This window comes from Struthio camelus, chromosome 31 (genome assembly GCF_040807025.1).
Source record: "Struthio camelus isolate bStrCam1 chromosome 31, bStrCam1.hap1, whole genome shotgun sequence".
Classification (NCBI taxonomy): Eukaryota; Metazoa; Chordata; class Aves; order Struthioniformes; family Struthionidae; genus Struthio; species Struthio camelus.
The window spans coordinates 4,069,096-4,082,683 of NC_090972.1; the positions used below are offsets into that span (position 1 = coordinate 4,069,096).

At 67.7% G+C, this 13,588-nt stretch overlaps 1 protein-coding gene across 1 annotated transcript in view; it reads left to right on the forward strand.

Annotated features, from left to right (window-relative positions):
• The first annotated feature begins 2,678 nt into the window (after window positions 1-2,678).
• ADGRL1 (adhesion G protein-coupled receptor L1) overlaps window positions 2,679-13,588 on the forward strand; it is a 49,221-nt gene continuing 38,311 nt past the window's right edge. The window contains exons 1-4 of the mRNA XM_068922689.1: window positions 2,679-2,738; window positions 6,044-6,183; window positions 7,282-7,495; window positions 11,043-11,152. Of these exons, the coding sequence (XP_068778790.1) occupies window positions 6,114-6,183; window positions 7,282-7,495; window positions 11,043-11,152 (394 nt within the window). The 5' untranslated portion in view covers window positions 2,679-2,738; window positions 6,044-6,113. The remainder of the gene's footprint in view (window positions 2,739-6,043; window positions 6,184-7,281; window positions 7,496-11,042; window positions 11,153-13,588) is intronic.

Below are 13,588 nucleotides of genomic sequence, written 5' to 3' on the forward strand. Positions count from 1 at the left end.
CGCCGCCGCCAATCGGCAGGCTCTTCCAGGCCGCCAATGGGGAGGGTGGAAGGGAAGCGGCTGCCCAATGGGAAGGGCGAGGGGGCGGGGCGAATGGCGGCCGGGGCGCGGTGCGGAGCGGCGCAGCCCCGACACGCGCATGCGCCATGAGCGGGCGCCGGGCCCCGGGCGCTGTTCGCGCATGCTCCCCGCGCATGCGCGCGCCCGGCCTTGCACACGCGGCCCTTGCACACTCGCCCCGGGGCTGCCTAGCCTTGCACGGGGGCTCCTGGCACACCGCCCTTGCACGCCCATCGTGCGCGCTCACGTTCCGGCTTTGCGCCAGAGCTCCTTGCACGCTGCTCCCTTGTGCCAGCTCCCTGTGTGCTGGTGCACCAGGCGCCTTGCACACTCAGCCCTTGCACGCTTACCCTTGCTTCTGTACCCAGCTTGCACGGGGCTCCTTGCACACTTGGCCCTCACAAACTTGCCCCAGATGCTCACAGCCCAGCCTTGCATGGGAGCTCCTTGCCCGCATGGCCCTTGCACACTCCCCCAGCCTACTCCCGCTCTCGCCTTGCACTAATTACTGGCACTAATTACCCCTCCCCCATTGTTGACTACAGACCCCCCCTCCCCAGTGAAGCCATTTGCATATGCTAATTATAAGCAGGGCTAATGATAGCCAGCAGCAGGGCTCTTCCTCATCCCCCCCTGCTGGCAGGGGACATGTGACCTACACGTGTGACCCTGCTCGTGCATGGCTGCATGCACATGTGTGTGATGGTGGTCACACGTGTGAGAGCCTGCTCACACGTACGTGGCTGCACTGACACACGTGTGATTGCACACACGCCTGTGTGGCAATCCGCCCACGCACGTGCAAATATGTTTTCATGACTATGTCATGCATGATGGGGGTCATGTGTGAGGGAGCGTGTGCACATGCGTGACCTTTTCTGTGCAGCAGTGCGCTCACGTGTCCGTGACCACGCTGGTATGAGTGCGAGCGCGCGCGTGCACGTGACACTGCTCGTGCGTGCACAGGGCCGTGTTCACATATGTGTGCGTGTGCCAGCTCACACACGTACACGCGTGTGCTCACGTGTGCGAGGCCCTGCTCAGGCGTGTGGCTGGCCGTGCTCACATGTGCGTGCGTGTCTGTGCTCACGCGCGTGTCTGTACATCGGGTGGGGCAGGGGCTGCCAGGACATCTGAGCCCCCTCCCCCAAAGGAGGAGGGGGGGCCTGCCCCTCCCCCGTTCCCGTAAGTCAGGCTGGACTCCGGGCGGGGGAGGGGGCGGGGCCTGCCCGTGACACCGGGGTGACCCTTGACCCCCGCCCTATCCAGCCCCCTCCGTGCTGTCTGTGAATGGCAGGCCAGGTTTTGCCCCTCACTCCATTCCCAAGGGTGGATCCAGGCCGGGTTTTACCCCCGCTCCCCTCCCAGGGCGGATCCAGGTCGGGATTTACCCTCCAGTCCCCTCCCAGGGGGTAGATCCAGGCCGGGTTTTACCCCCGCTCCCCTCCCAGGGCGGATCCAGGTCGGGATTTACCCTCCAGTCCCCTCCCAGGGGGTAGATCCAGGCCGGGTTTTACCCCCGCTCCCCTCCCGGGGGCAAATCCGCACCAGGTTTTCTGCCTGCCGCCAGGGCGGGAAGAGGCTGTTGCCCCGCACCGCTCCCCCCTCCCGCCCCCGTTACCGGCTTCCTCACACGGTAAACCCTCCCCCCACCACGTTACCGGGCACCTCACGTGATTGCCCCCCCCCTTTAACGATACCCTCATGCTCTTCCCTCCTCCGTAACGGTCCCCTCATCCTCCCCCCCATAACGGTCCCTGTAACGGTCCCCTCACACCCGCCCCCCCCATAACGGTCCCCTCATCCCCCCCTGTAAAGGTCCCTTCACACCCGCCCCCCCCCCATAACGGTCCCCTCACACCCGCCCCCCCATAACGGTCCCTACATCCCCCCCATAACGGTCCCTGTAACGGTCCCCTCACACCCGCCCCCCCCATAACGGTCCCTTCATCCCCCCCTGTAACGGTCCCCTCACACCCGCCCCCCCCATAACGGTCCCCTCATCCCCCCCTGTAAAGGTCCCTTCACACCCGCCCCCCCCCATAACGGTCCCCTCACACCCGCCCCCCCATAACGGTCCCTTCATCCCCCCCATAACGGTCCCTGTAACGGTCCCCTCACACCCGCCCCCCCCATAACGGTCCCCTCACCCCCTCCCCCATAACGGTCCCCTCACACCCGCCCCCCCCATAACGGTCCCCTCATCCCCCCCATAACGGTCCCCTCACACCCGCCCCCATAACGGTCCCCTCATCCCCCCACCATAACAGTCCCCTCACCCCCTCTCCCATAACGGTCCCCTCACACCCGCCCCCCCATAACGGTCCCCTCATCCCCCCCTGTAACGGTCCCCTCACACCCGCCCCCCCATAACGGTCCCCTCATCCCCTCCCCCATAACGGTCCCCTCACACCCGCCCCCACCATAACGGTCTCCTCACCCCCCCCCCCCATAACGGTCCCCTCACACCCGCCCCCCCCGCCCGGTACCGGCGGCCCTGTGGGCGGGGCCGCGCGGCGCCCCGCCCCCCGGTGAGTGACGCGGGCGGGGCGGGGCGGGGCGAGCGGTGCTCGCCGCGGGGGGGGGGGGTGGCGCTGCCGGGGGGGGGGCCGCGCCGCCCGCACCGCCCGCGCCGTCGCCGCATGGAGCTGCCCCCCCGGGCCCGCGCGCCCCCGCAGGTACGGGCGCCGCCGGGGCGGGGGGGGGCGTGCAGAGCCGGTGGGGGGGCGTGCAATGCGGGGGGGGCGCCGTGTAGACCCGGGGGGGATGTGCAAAGAGGAGGGGGGTCGTGCATCGCGGGGGGGGGGCGCCGTGCTGACCGGGGGGGTCGTGCGATGCGGGGGGGGGGGGACAGCCGGTGCGGGGCGTGCAATGCGGGGACCCGTGCGGGTTGAGCGACAGTGTGCAATGCGGGAGGGGGGGGCGCCGTGCAGAGCGGGGGGGGCTGTGCAAAGAGGGGGGGGTATCATGCAATACGGGGGGGGGCGTGCAAAGCGGGTGGGGGCACCGTCGGTGCAGGGCGTGTAATGCGGGGGGGGATTGTGCAATGAGGGGGAAGGCGCCGTGCAAACCGGGGGGGCACCGTGCAAACCGGGTGGGGGGCACTGTGCAATAAGGGGGGGCAGCGCCGATGCGGGGCGTACAATGTCGGGGGGGGGCGCATAGCAGACCGGGAGGCCGTGCAGTGCGGGGGGGGGGCCGTGCAAACCGGGGGGCGTCATGCAAAGTGGGGGGGGCCGTGCAATATAGAGGAGGGCATCGTGCAGTGGGGGGGCACCGTGCTGTCCGGGGAGCACCGGGAGATGCGGGGCGGGGGGCATGAAAACCAGAGGGGGGGGTCGTTCAATGCGGGGGGGGGCCTCCGTGCCATGGGGACCCGTGTAAAACGGGGGGGGGGCTAGCCAAGTCGGGGGAGCGGGGAATGGAGCCCCCCCCGGCCATCAGGAGTGCGGGGGGGGCCTGTGCAATGGGGGGGATTGCAATGGGAGGGGCGCGCAGTGCGGGGGGGCAGCGGGGAGGGCGCATATTCCAATGGGGGGGCTTATTTCGGCCCCCCCGGCCGACAGCTCGAGGAGGGGGTCTCTTCCCCCCCCGCAGCCCCTGGACCGGGGGGGGCACCGCCCCCCCCCACTGCAGCAGCGGGGCCGGGTGGGGGGGGGGGGCACCCCCGGTACCGTAATGTCTAGAGAGGCGGAGCCGTGAGACCGCTCCGGCCACGGTGAGGGGGGGTCGACGCCCCCTCCCGGTACCGTAATGTCTGGAGAGGCGGAGGCCCGAGATCGCTCCCGCCGCTGAGGGGGGGCGACTCCCCCCTCCCGGTACCGTAATGTCTGGAGAGGCGGAGCTTTTAGTTCGCTCCCGCCTCTGGGGGGTTTGTTCCCCCCCACCCCGGGTACCATAATGTCTGGAGAGGCGGAGCCATCAATTGGCTCCCGGCACTGGGGGGGGCGGGGGTCAGTCTCCCCCGGTACTGTAATGTCTGGAGAAGCAGAGCCCTGCGATTGCTCCCGCCAGCGGGATGGGCTGCTCCTCCCGGTACCGTAATATTTGGAGAGCGTGGTAGGGGCACGTTTGTCCTCCCGGTACCCTAATGTGTGGACAGCCTGGGGGGGGACGATCCTATCCCTCCTGGTACCATAATGTCTCGAGATGTGGGGCAAGCTGATTGTCCCCTGTGGGGCAGTGGGGGGGGGGGGGCTTCTCTTTTACCATATTGTCTCGAGAAAAGGAGCACTAGGAGCCCACTCCCCTGGGTGGGGACCCAGGCATCTGGGCTGCCAGCGGGGGGAGGGGGAGGGTGCAGCTCCCCCACCCTGGGGGGTCACACTGTCCCTCCCCAAGGGGTGACTGCAGCGTGGGGTGGAGGGGAGCCCGGATGCCTGGGTCCTCGTTGATTCTCCCGCCCCACCCCGCCCCGCCCCGCCCCGCCCCCGTGTGCCCCCTGGGGGGGAGCCTCAGTTTCCCCAAAGGCTGAGCAGGGAGAGCCCACAGCAGGACGCCTGGGTCCTCTGTGCTGAGGGGAGCTGAGTTGGGCCCGGGGAGCGGGAGCTGCCTCGCACACGCGTGTGCACAGGACCCGGCCGGCAGGAGTGGCATGTTCGAGGGGCTCTGTGCGCTCGCACACGCGTGTGCACTGGACCGGGCTGGCAGGAGCAGTGTGGTCGCGGGCCCCGCGTGCTTGCACACGCGTGTGCGCTGAGGCCTCGTACACTCGCACGCGTGCGTGCAGTGTCTTCATCCCTGTGTAGCAATTCCATGGGGGACCTGGGGGGTCTCCCCGGATGCCTGGGTCCCCCGGAGTGGGGGGAGGTGCAAGATGCGTGGAGGGGCCCAGACACTTGGGTCCCCCCAGAGCTGGCTGTGTGCAAGGCATGCTGGGAAGGCAGTGGAAAGCCCCCCCCCCGCCCAGTTGTGCTGGGAGTTTCCCACAATGCACCTCTCCACCATCACCCATGGTGGTGGTGGGGGGAAGCAGTGAGTTTCCCACAATGCACTGGGGTGCTGTCACCGTGGTAACGTGCCGGATGGGAGCTGCCGGGGCAGAGCTTCCCACAATGCACTGGGGGCCCCATCCCCCGCACAGGGTGAGCGATGCGGGGTGGGGGTCCGGATGCCTGGGCCCCTCCATGCCGGGTGGGGGGTGAGCAGGGCCCGGAGGCCTGGGATCCTCCACGCGGGGGGGGGGGGGGGGAGGTTGGACTCCTGGGTCCCCCCTGTGGTGGCTGTCGGTGGGGGGGGGCCGGATGCCTGGGTCCCCTGCGTGGGGGTTGTAGGGGAGGGCCGGACGCCTGGGTCCCTTTGCCAAGGGATTTGAGCCTGGGGTCCAAGTAATCGATTTAATCCCCCCAGGGGGCTGCAGTGGGTTAGTGGGGGTCGGCCCGGATGCCTGGGTCCCTTCTGCTCTGGGTTGAGGGGGGGCGGGTGGCTGCAGGGGCTGCCCGGATGCCTGGGTCCTCCCCCCCCCCCCCAGTTAATCCCATGACGGTTCCAGCTCAGGTGGATTTGGAGCCATTTAATCTGCCTCGTTAATCCCCGGGATCCCTAATCGCTTCCTGTCCCGCACGCCCGAGCACCCGTCCTGCTGAGGGGGGGCTGGGCAGCCCCCGGGCGCCTGGGTCCCCACGTGGGGCTGGGGGGGGGGGGTCGGGCATCCTCCACCCCAATTAAGTGCACCCTGCTGCCTCCCCCCCAACCCCTCCGCAGAGGGGCCCAGGTGTCCGGGGCGGCCCCCCCCCCCACCTGCACTCTTCCCCAACCCGGTGGGGCCCAGGCGTCCGGGGCGGCCCCCCCCCCACCTGCACTCTTCCCCAACCCGGTGGGGCCCAGGCATCTGAGGTGACCCCCCCCACACCCCTTTGCTCTCCCCAGCCCAATGGGGCCCAGGCATCCGGGGTGGCCCCCCCTCACCCCTGCGCTCTCCCCAACCCAATGGGGCCCAGGCATCCGGGGTGGCCCCCCCCTTACCCCTGCGCTCTCCCCCCAGGTCGGCCGCATCCTGCCCGGTGGCCGGTGACACTGCCGCCGCCGCGGGGGCTCGCGCCCCCTCCCCCGCCATGGCCCGTCCTGCCCCCGCCCTGCGGAGCCTCCTCGTCACCGCTGTCCTCGTCACCTCCGCCACCCAAGGTAGGCTGCCGTCGCCCGGACGCCTGGGCCCCCCGCGCCTGCCCGCGGTCCCATCGCAGCGGGGGTGGGCTGGGGGGAGGGATGTGGTGCCTGGACTCCTGGGCCCGCTAGCCCCCCTCAAGGGGTCTAGGGGCACCCGGACTCCTGGGTCCTTTATCCTGGCTATAAGATGGGGATGGGGCGTGCAGCACCCGGACGCCTGGGCCTTGCTATCCTCATCTCAGAGGGTCCGGGAGGCACCCGGACGCCTGGGTCCTTGTGGCTGTCGCGCGTTCAGCCATGCCTCAGTTTCCCCAGCGCCGCGGGTGCGAGGCGTGCGCGAGGGGGCTGGTCCTGGCGGAGCCGCCACGGGCGCCGCCATCTGCTCCTCCGGCTAATTTTAGCCATTGCCGGCGCTGGCGGGGGAGGAGAGCCGGGCACCCGGGTGCCTGCGCGGCGCACACGCGTGTGCGTGCCTGGCGCTGGTGAGGGCCCTGCCACACGCATGTGCGCGCACGACGCTGGGGAGGGCCCTGCCACCCGCGTGTGCGTGCACGGCACGGGTGAGAGCCCTGCCACCCGCATGTGCCTGTGGGGTCACACGTGTGCGTGCAACAGCCCGGGAGTCCTCCCACACACGTGTGTGCTGACATGTTGCCATAGAAAGATGTGTGTACGGGGTGGGGGGGTTGCTCCTTTATTAGGTGCACTACGGTAGCACCATCTTTGCTGCCCAGTGGGGATGGGGGACACAGGCGTCCGGGCTGGGTCCTTCCCCCACCAAGGGGCCCAGGCATCCGGTCCCCTCCCCCTCAAGGACCTAGGTGTCCTCCTCTTCTCCCTCATCCAACAGCGGGCCCAGGCATCCGGCCCTAGGTATGCAGGTGTCCTGCATGTCCGCCCCGCAGGGCTGGCCTTCGGCCTCGGAGCTGATGCGGGAGGGGCGTCCCCGGGGCCCAGGCGTCCGGATGAGGGGCATCCCCAGGGTCCGGGGACCCAGGTGTGCTGAGCCGTGCAGGGCTGCCCTTCGGCCTGGTGCGCCGCGAGCTGGCCTGCGAGGGGGGCGTCCCCGGGGGCCCCGGCGTCCGGGCGCGGGGACCCAGGCGTGCTGCCCCGCAGGGCTGAGCCGTGCGGGGCTGCCCTTCGGCCTGGTGCGCCGCGAGCTGGCCTGCGAGGGGTACCCCATCGAGCTGCGCTGCCCGGGCAGCGACGTCGTCATGGTGGAGAACGCCAACTACGGGCGCACGGACGACAAGATCTGCGACGCCGACCCCTTCCAGATGGAGAACGTGCAGTGCTACCTGCCCGAGGCCTTCAAGATCATGGCCCAGAGGTGGGGACGCGGCGCGGGGACGTGGGACAGCGGGGGGGAAATGGAGATGAGGGACAGCACGGGGACGTGGGGATGCAGGATGACGTGGGGACCCAGGGCAGTGTAGGGGCATGGAGATGTAGGACAGCGTGGGGACACGGGACAGTATGGTGACGTGGGACAGCACAGGGACATGAGGTGGCACGGTGACACAGGACAGCGCAGGGACACGGCATAGGACAGCATGAGAACATGGGATGGTATAGGGACACGGGACAGCACAGAGACACAGGGTGGCATGGTGACACAGGACAGTGCAGGGACACAGGGACGTAGGACAGCATGGTGATATGGGTCAGTATAGGGATGTGGGGACGTGGGACAGCACAGGGACACAGCGTAGGACAGTGTGGGGATACAGGGTGGTGTGGGGATGTGGGACAGCACAGGGACACGAGGTGGCACGGTGATACAGGACAGCACAGGGACTGAGGGGTGTAGGACAGCCTGGGGACACAGGAGAGCACAGGGACACGGGGGCATAGGACAGCATGGAGACATGGGACGGTATGGGGACGTGGGACAGCACAGGGATGCAGGGTGGTACAGGGACATGGGGCGAAGGACAGTATGGGGACATGGGACACCACAGGGACTTGGGGTGGTACAGGGGCACAAGGTATTGCAGGGACACGGGGATGTAGCAGGGTACAGGGACACAAGATGACATGGGGACACAAGACAGCATAAGGATGCAGGACGGCATGGGGACAGGGGACTGTGGGGACAGAGGACAGCATGGGGACATCACAGGGACCAGGGATGTGGGGTAGCATAGGGACATAGGACAGGACAAGGTTGTAGCACAGGGGCTGGGGACAGGGGGACACCGTGGGGATGTCACAGGGAGATGGGATGGCACAGAGACATGGGACACCACAGAGTTTTGGGACATGGGGACAGTATGGCGGTGTCCTAGGGTGACACAGGACAGTAGAGGGCCTGGGCATAAGATGGAGATGTCACAGGGACCAGGGAAGTGGGACAGCATGAGGACCGGGGACATGGGGACAGCACAGGAACCAGGGACACGGGGTGCCGTGGGGACACGGCACAGCACAGGGGTGTCACAGGGAGCAGGGACATGGGCTGGTATGGGGACGTAGGGACAGCGCAGGGACCGAGGACGACGTGGGGACAGTACGGGGACGCAGGGCAGTGCCAGCTTGGGGATGTGGGGACAGCACAAGAATGTCCCAGGGACCAGGGGCACGGGGTGCCCCAGGGAGGTGTCACAGTGTGGGGACACAGGGACAGCATGGGGACGCACAAGGTCCAGCGACACGGGATGGGACGGGGACATGGGGATGGGTGTCACAGGGACCGGGGACAGCAGAGAGACATGGGGTCATGCAGGGACACAGGACAGCATGGGGACGACATAGGGACAAGGGACATGGGAGATGTCACCAGGACCAGGGACACGGGACGGCAGAGGGCTACGGGACAGCACGAGGACAGCGTGGGGACATATGATGGCATGAGGACACGGGGTGGTACACAGACACGGGGGTGGCATGGGGACACAGGATGGCACAGGGACATTGTAGGGTCATGGGGCAGTATGGTGACGCAGGGGTGGCACAGGGGACATGGGACGCTATGGGGACACAGGATGCCATAGGGACCTTGGGGCCAGGGGGACGTGGGTTGGTGTGGGGACATGGGACATCACGGGGCCATGGGGACAACACGCGGGCATCTTTGCGTCCCCCTCCGTGTCCCCACCGCAGGTGTCCCGTGTCCCCATAGCGTGAGGTGCGTGTCCCCATGTGCAAGTCACCCGTGTCCCTTGTCCCACGGCCCAGCTGCCGCATCCGTGTCGCGTCCGTGGTGCCTTTCCGTGCGTGAGCGGCGCGGCCCTGTGTGATGCGTCCTGCGCCGTGGCCGCGTGGCATCGCGTGCGCAAGCCGTGTGCTGCAGCTGCGTGGCCTGTCCGCGTGAGCTGTGTCGGTGCGAGCCGCGTGCTGCGGCCGCGTCCACGCCTGCACGCGTGCGGCCGTGCGAGCCGCGCTCCGTGGCCACGTGCCGTGGCCGTGTGCACGTCTGTGCAAGCTGTGTGCCGCGTCCGTGCAAGCCGCGCTCGGTGTCCATGTGCCATGTCCGTGTGCCGTGTCCATATGCACATCCGTGCAAGCCATGTGCCATGTCCGTGTGAGCCGCGCTCCGTGGCCGCGTGCCGTGTCTGTTTGCATGTCCGTGCAAGCCGCGTGCCACATCCGTGGGAGCTGCGCTCCGTGTCCATCTGCCGTGTCCGTGTGCATGTCTGTGCAAGCTGTGTGCTACGCCCGTGCGAGCCACACTCTGTGTCTGTGTGCCATGTCCGTGTAAGCCGTGTGCTGTGTCCGTGCGAGCCGCGCTCCGTGGCCGTGTGCCATGGCCGTGTGCACGTCCGTGCAAGCCATGTGCCACGTCCGTGCGAGCCGCGCTCTGTGTCCCTCTGCCATGTCCGTGTGCACATCCGTGCAAGCCGTGTGCTGCGTCCGTGCAAGCCACGCTCCGTGTCCATGTGCCATGTCCATGTGCGCATCCATGCAAGCCATGTGCTGTGTCCGTGCGAGCCGCGCTCTGTGTCCCTCTGCCATGTCCGTGTGCACATCCGTGCAAGCCGTGTGCTGCATCCGTGCAAGCCACGCTCCGTGTCCATGTGCCATGTCCATGTGCGCATCCATGCAAGCCATGTGCTGTGTCCGTGCGAGCCGCGCTCTGTGTCCATGTGCTGTGTCCGTGTGCACATCTGCGACCTGTGTGCTGTGTCTGTGTGCGTGTCCGTGCAAGCCATGTGCCACATGCATGCATGCACACGCTGTATCCGTGTCTATGCGAGCTGTGCCATGTGCACGTGCCCACATCATATCTGTGTGTGCATGAGTTGCGTGCCATGTGCGTGTGCACACGCCATGTCTGTCTGTGACCCGTGTACCCATGTATGTACATGCCACGTCCACGTGTTTGTGACCCAGGTCCCACATATACGTGTGCGCATGCTGTGTCCACGCGTGTGTCCGTGCTCAGGTCGCAGGTGCACGCGTGCACACACCATGTCTATGCCCGTGTCTGTGCTCACATCCAATGTGCACGCATACACACGCCATGTCCGTGCGTGTGTCCATGCCCACGTCCCATGTGCACGCATGCACACGCCATGTCCGTACCCCATGTGCACATGCCATGTCCGTACCCACATCCCACATGCACGCGTGCACAGGCCATGTCCATGCACGTGTCCGTGCCCACGTCCCATGTGCACCCATGCACACGCCGTGTCCGTGTGCTTGTCCGTGCCCACGTCCCATGTGCATGTGTGTACACACTGTGTCTGTGCACGTGTCCGTGCCCCACGTGCACGCACCGCATCCGTGCCCACGTCCACCTGTGCCCGCTCCTCGTCCGTGCGCGCATCCTCGCCCTGCGTGCGCCCGCCGCGCCGGCGAGTCCGTGCGAGCCCGGGTGCCGGCGCGTGCGGCCTGCCGCTCCGCGCACACGCGTGTGCTCTCGTGCCCCGCAGGTGCAACAACCGCACGCAGTGCGTGGTGGTGGCCGGCTCCGACGCCTTCCCCGACCCCTGTCCCGGCACCTACAAGTACCTGGAGGTGCAGTACGACTGCGTGCCCTACAGTGAGTCCCGCCCCCCGGCACCCACGGCCCCACGGCACCCGCCACCCCCCCAGCACCCGCCCCACGGCACCCGCCACCCCCCCAGCACCCGCCCCACGGCACCCACTGCCCCCTGGCACCCGCCCCCTGGCGCCCCCCGAGGTGCAGGACCACTGCGTGCCCCGCAGGGAGTCCTGCCCCGCAGCACCCGCCACCCCACGGCACTCACGCACCCCCGGCACCCAACCCGCAGCACCCGTGCACCCCCCCACCCCGCCCTGAGCCCTGAAACCCCCCCCCCAGCTACCCCACGGCACCCCCAAGCCGGGGCCGCCTCGCCCCACGGCACCCAGCCCCTCTGCCCCATGGCGTGTCCCGCAAGATGGCCGCCCTGCCCACCGGCGTCTCCGGAGCGTGGGGGAGGCGGGTCGGGGTGCCCCAACGCCAGGGGCGTCTGAGGGCGTGCGAGAAGCCCCCCTGGCACGTGTGTGTGACCCCCTGCTTCCCCCCGCCCCTGGCTGGAAACAGGAAGTGAGGTGGGCAAAACAGGAAGTCCTGCCTCTGCAGGGGCAGGAAGTCCCGCCCTTGTGCCAGGGCAAAGCAGGAAGTCCCAACCCTGAGCCAAGGGGAAACAGGAAGTCCCGCCTCCATGGGGCAGGAAGTCCTGCCCCTGAGCCAGGGGAAAACAGGAAGTCCCACCTCCATGGGGCAGGAAGTCCCGCCCCTGAGCTGGGGGAAACAGGAAGTCCTGCCTCCATGGGGCAGGAAGTCCCGCCCCTGAGCTGGAGGAAAGAGGAAGTCCTGCCTCCATGGGGCAGGAAGTCCTGCCCCTGAGCTGGAGGAAAGAGGAAGTCCTGCCTCCATGGGGCAGGAAGTCCCGCCCCTGAGCTGGGGGAAACAGGAAGTCCTGCCTCCATGGGGCAGGAAGTCCCGCCCCTGAGCTGGGGGAAACAGGAAGTCCCGCCTCCATGGGGCAGGAAGTCCTGCCCCTGAGCCAGGTGGAAACAGGAAGTCCCACCTCCATGGGGCAGGAAGTCCCACCCCTGAGCTGGGGGAAACAGGAAGTCCCACCTCCATGGGGCAGGAAGTCCCGCCCCTGAGCCAGGTGGAAACAGGAAGTCCCACCTCCATGGGGCAGGAAGTCCCACCCCTGGGCTGGGGGAAAGAGGAAGTCCCGCCTCCACAGGGCCTAGCTGACTCTCCAAGGTGGGGGGAATCCCCGGCAGCCATGATGCCCCTGCTCAGCCCTGCCCCAAGGCTTTGTGGGAAGGTCCCTCCTTCAGCCTGAGATGATTGGGGGGGGCAGCATTTGGGGCCAGCCCCCTCCCACCCAGTGGTTTTGGCTCACCCCCATTTTGGGGGCCAGGCTCCAGTGCCCCCCCAGCCCCGCATCCGTAGTGTCCTGTCACCCATCATCTCTCCATGTTTGGGGACTGCTCGCCTGTCCTCCCCCCCAAAATGGGGGGCGATCCAGGGCCCCATTTTGGGGGACCTGACCCCCCTTCCCCCCACCCTCATTTGGGGGTCCGACCCCTTGTGCCCCCATTTCCCCTCGGTTGGGAGTTCGAGCCCCATGTCCCCCCCAGTCGGAGTTTCGACCCCCCCCCAGTTTGGGGGTCTGACTCCATCCCCCAATTCGGGTGTCCAACTCCTGTGTCACCCCCAGTTTCAGGGTCCCAACCCCATGTCCCCCCCCCAATTTGGGGGTCCGACCCCTTGTTTCCCCCCCTCCCTGTGTGGGGGCTGCCTCCCTACTTCCCCCCCCCTCCCCGGGCCCCCCCGTCTCTCCCCAGGCGCCGTCGCGGGAGGATCTAACCCGGTTCCTGCTCCTTTGCTTTGCAGCCGCCTCCGGATCCACCTCGAGCCAGCAGCCGCCGGCATCCCCTACCCCGCGGCACCCGCTGGGAGACCCGGCCGGCCCGGACGCCGGGGCCCCGCCACGCACGCGGAGCAGGCGCCTGGTGCACCCCGGCCACACGCTAATCACACGCTGAGCGCACACCTGCATCGCTGGCTGGCACACGCGAGCACACGCTAACTGCGTAGTGCGAGCGTCTGCACACAGCCGTGCGCACGCCAAGCACACGCCTGGTGCATAGGTGGACACAGTAGCACACGCTAACTGCATGGATCCGTGCACAGCACCAGCCAGCTCTCGCATACCTAGCGTGTACTTTGCACACCCGCACATACTAACTACATGCATAGTGCATGCACACCCATGCACAAAACCAGCTGGCACATGCCTGGTGCTTGACTGTGCATGCCAGCACATGCTAAGCACATGCATAATGCACAGCACTGGTGCACATCCATGTACGGCACCATCAGCACACGCAGGACACACGCCTGGTGCTTAGCTGAGTGCACCAGCACATGCTAAGCACGTACCTGGTGCATGCAACACACAAGACACAGGTAGTGCATGCCAGCACATGTTGAACACACCAAATACAT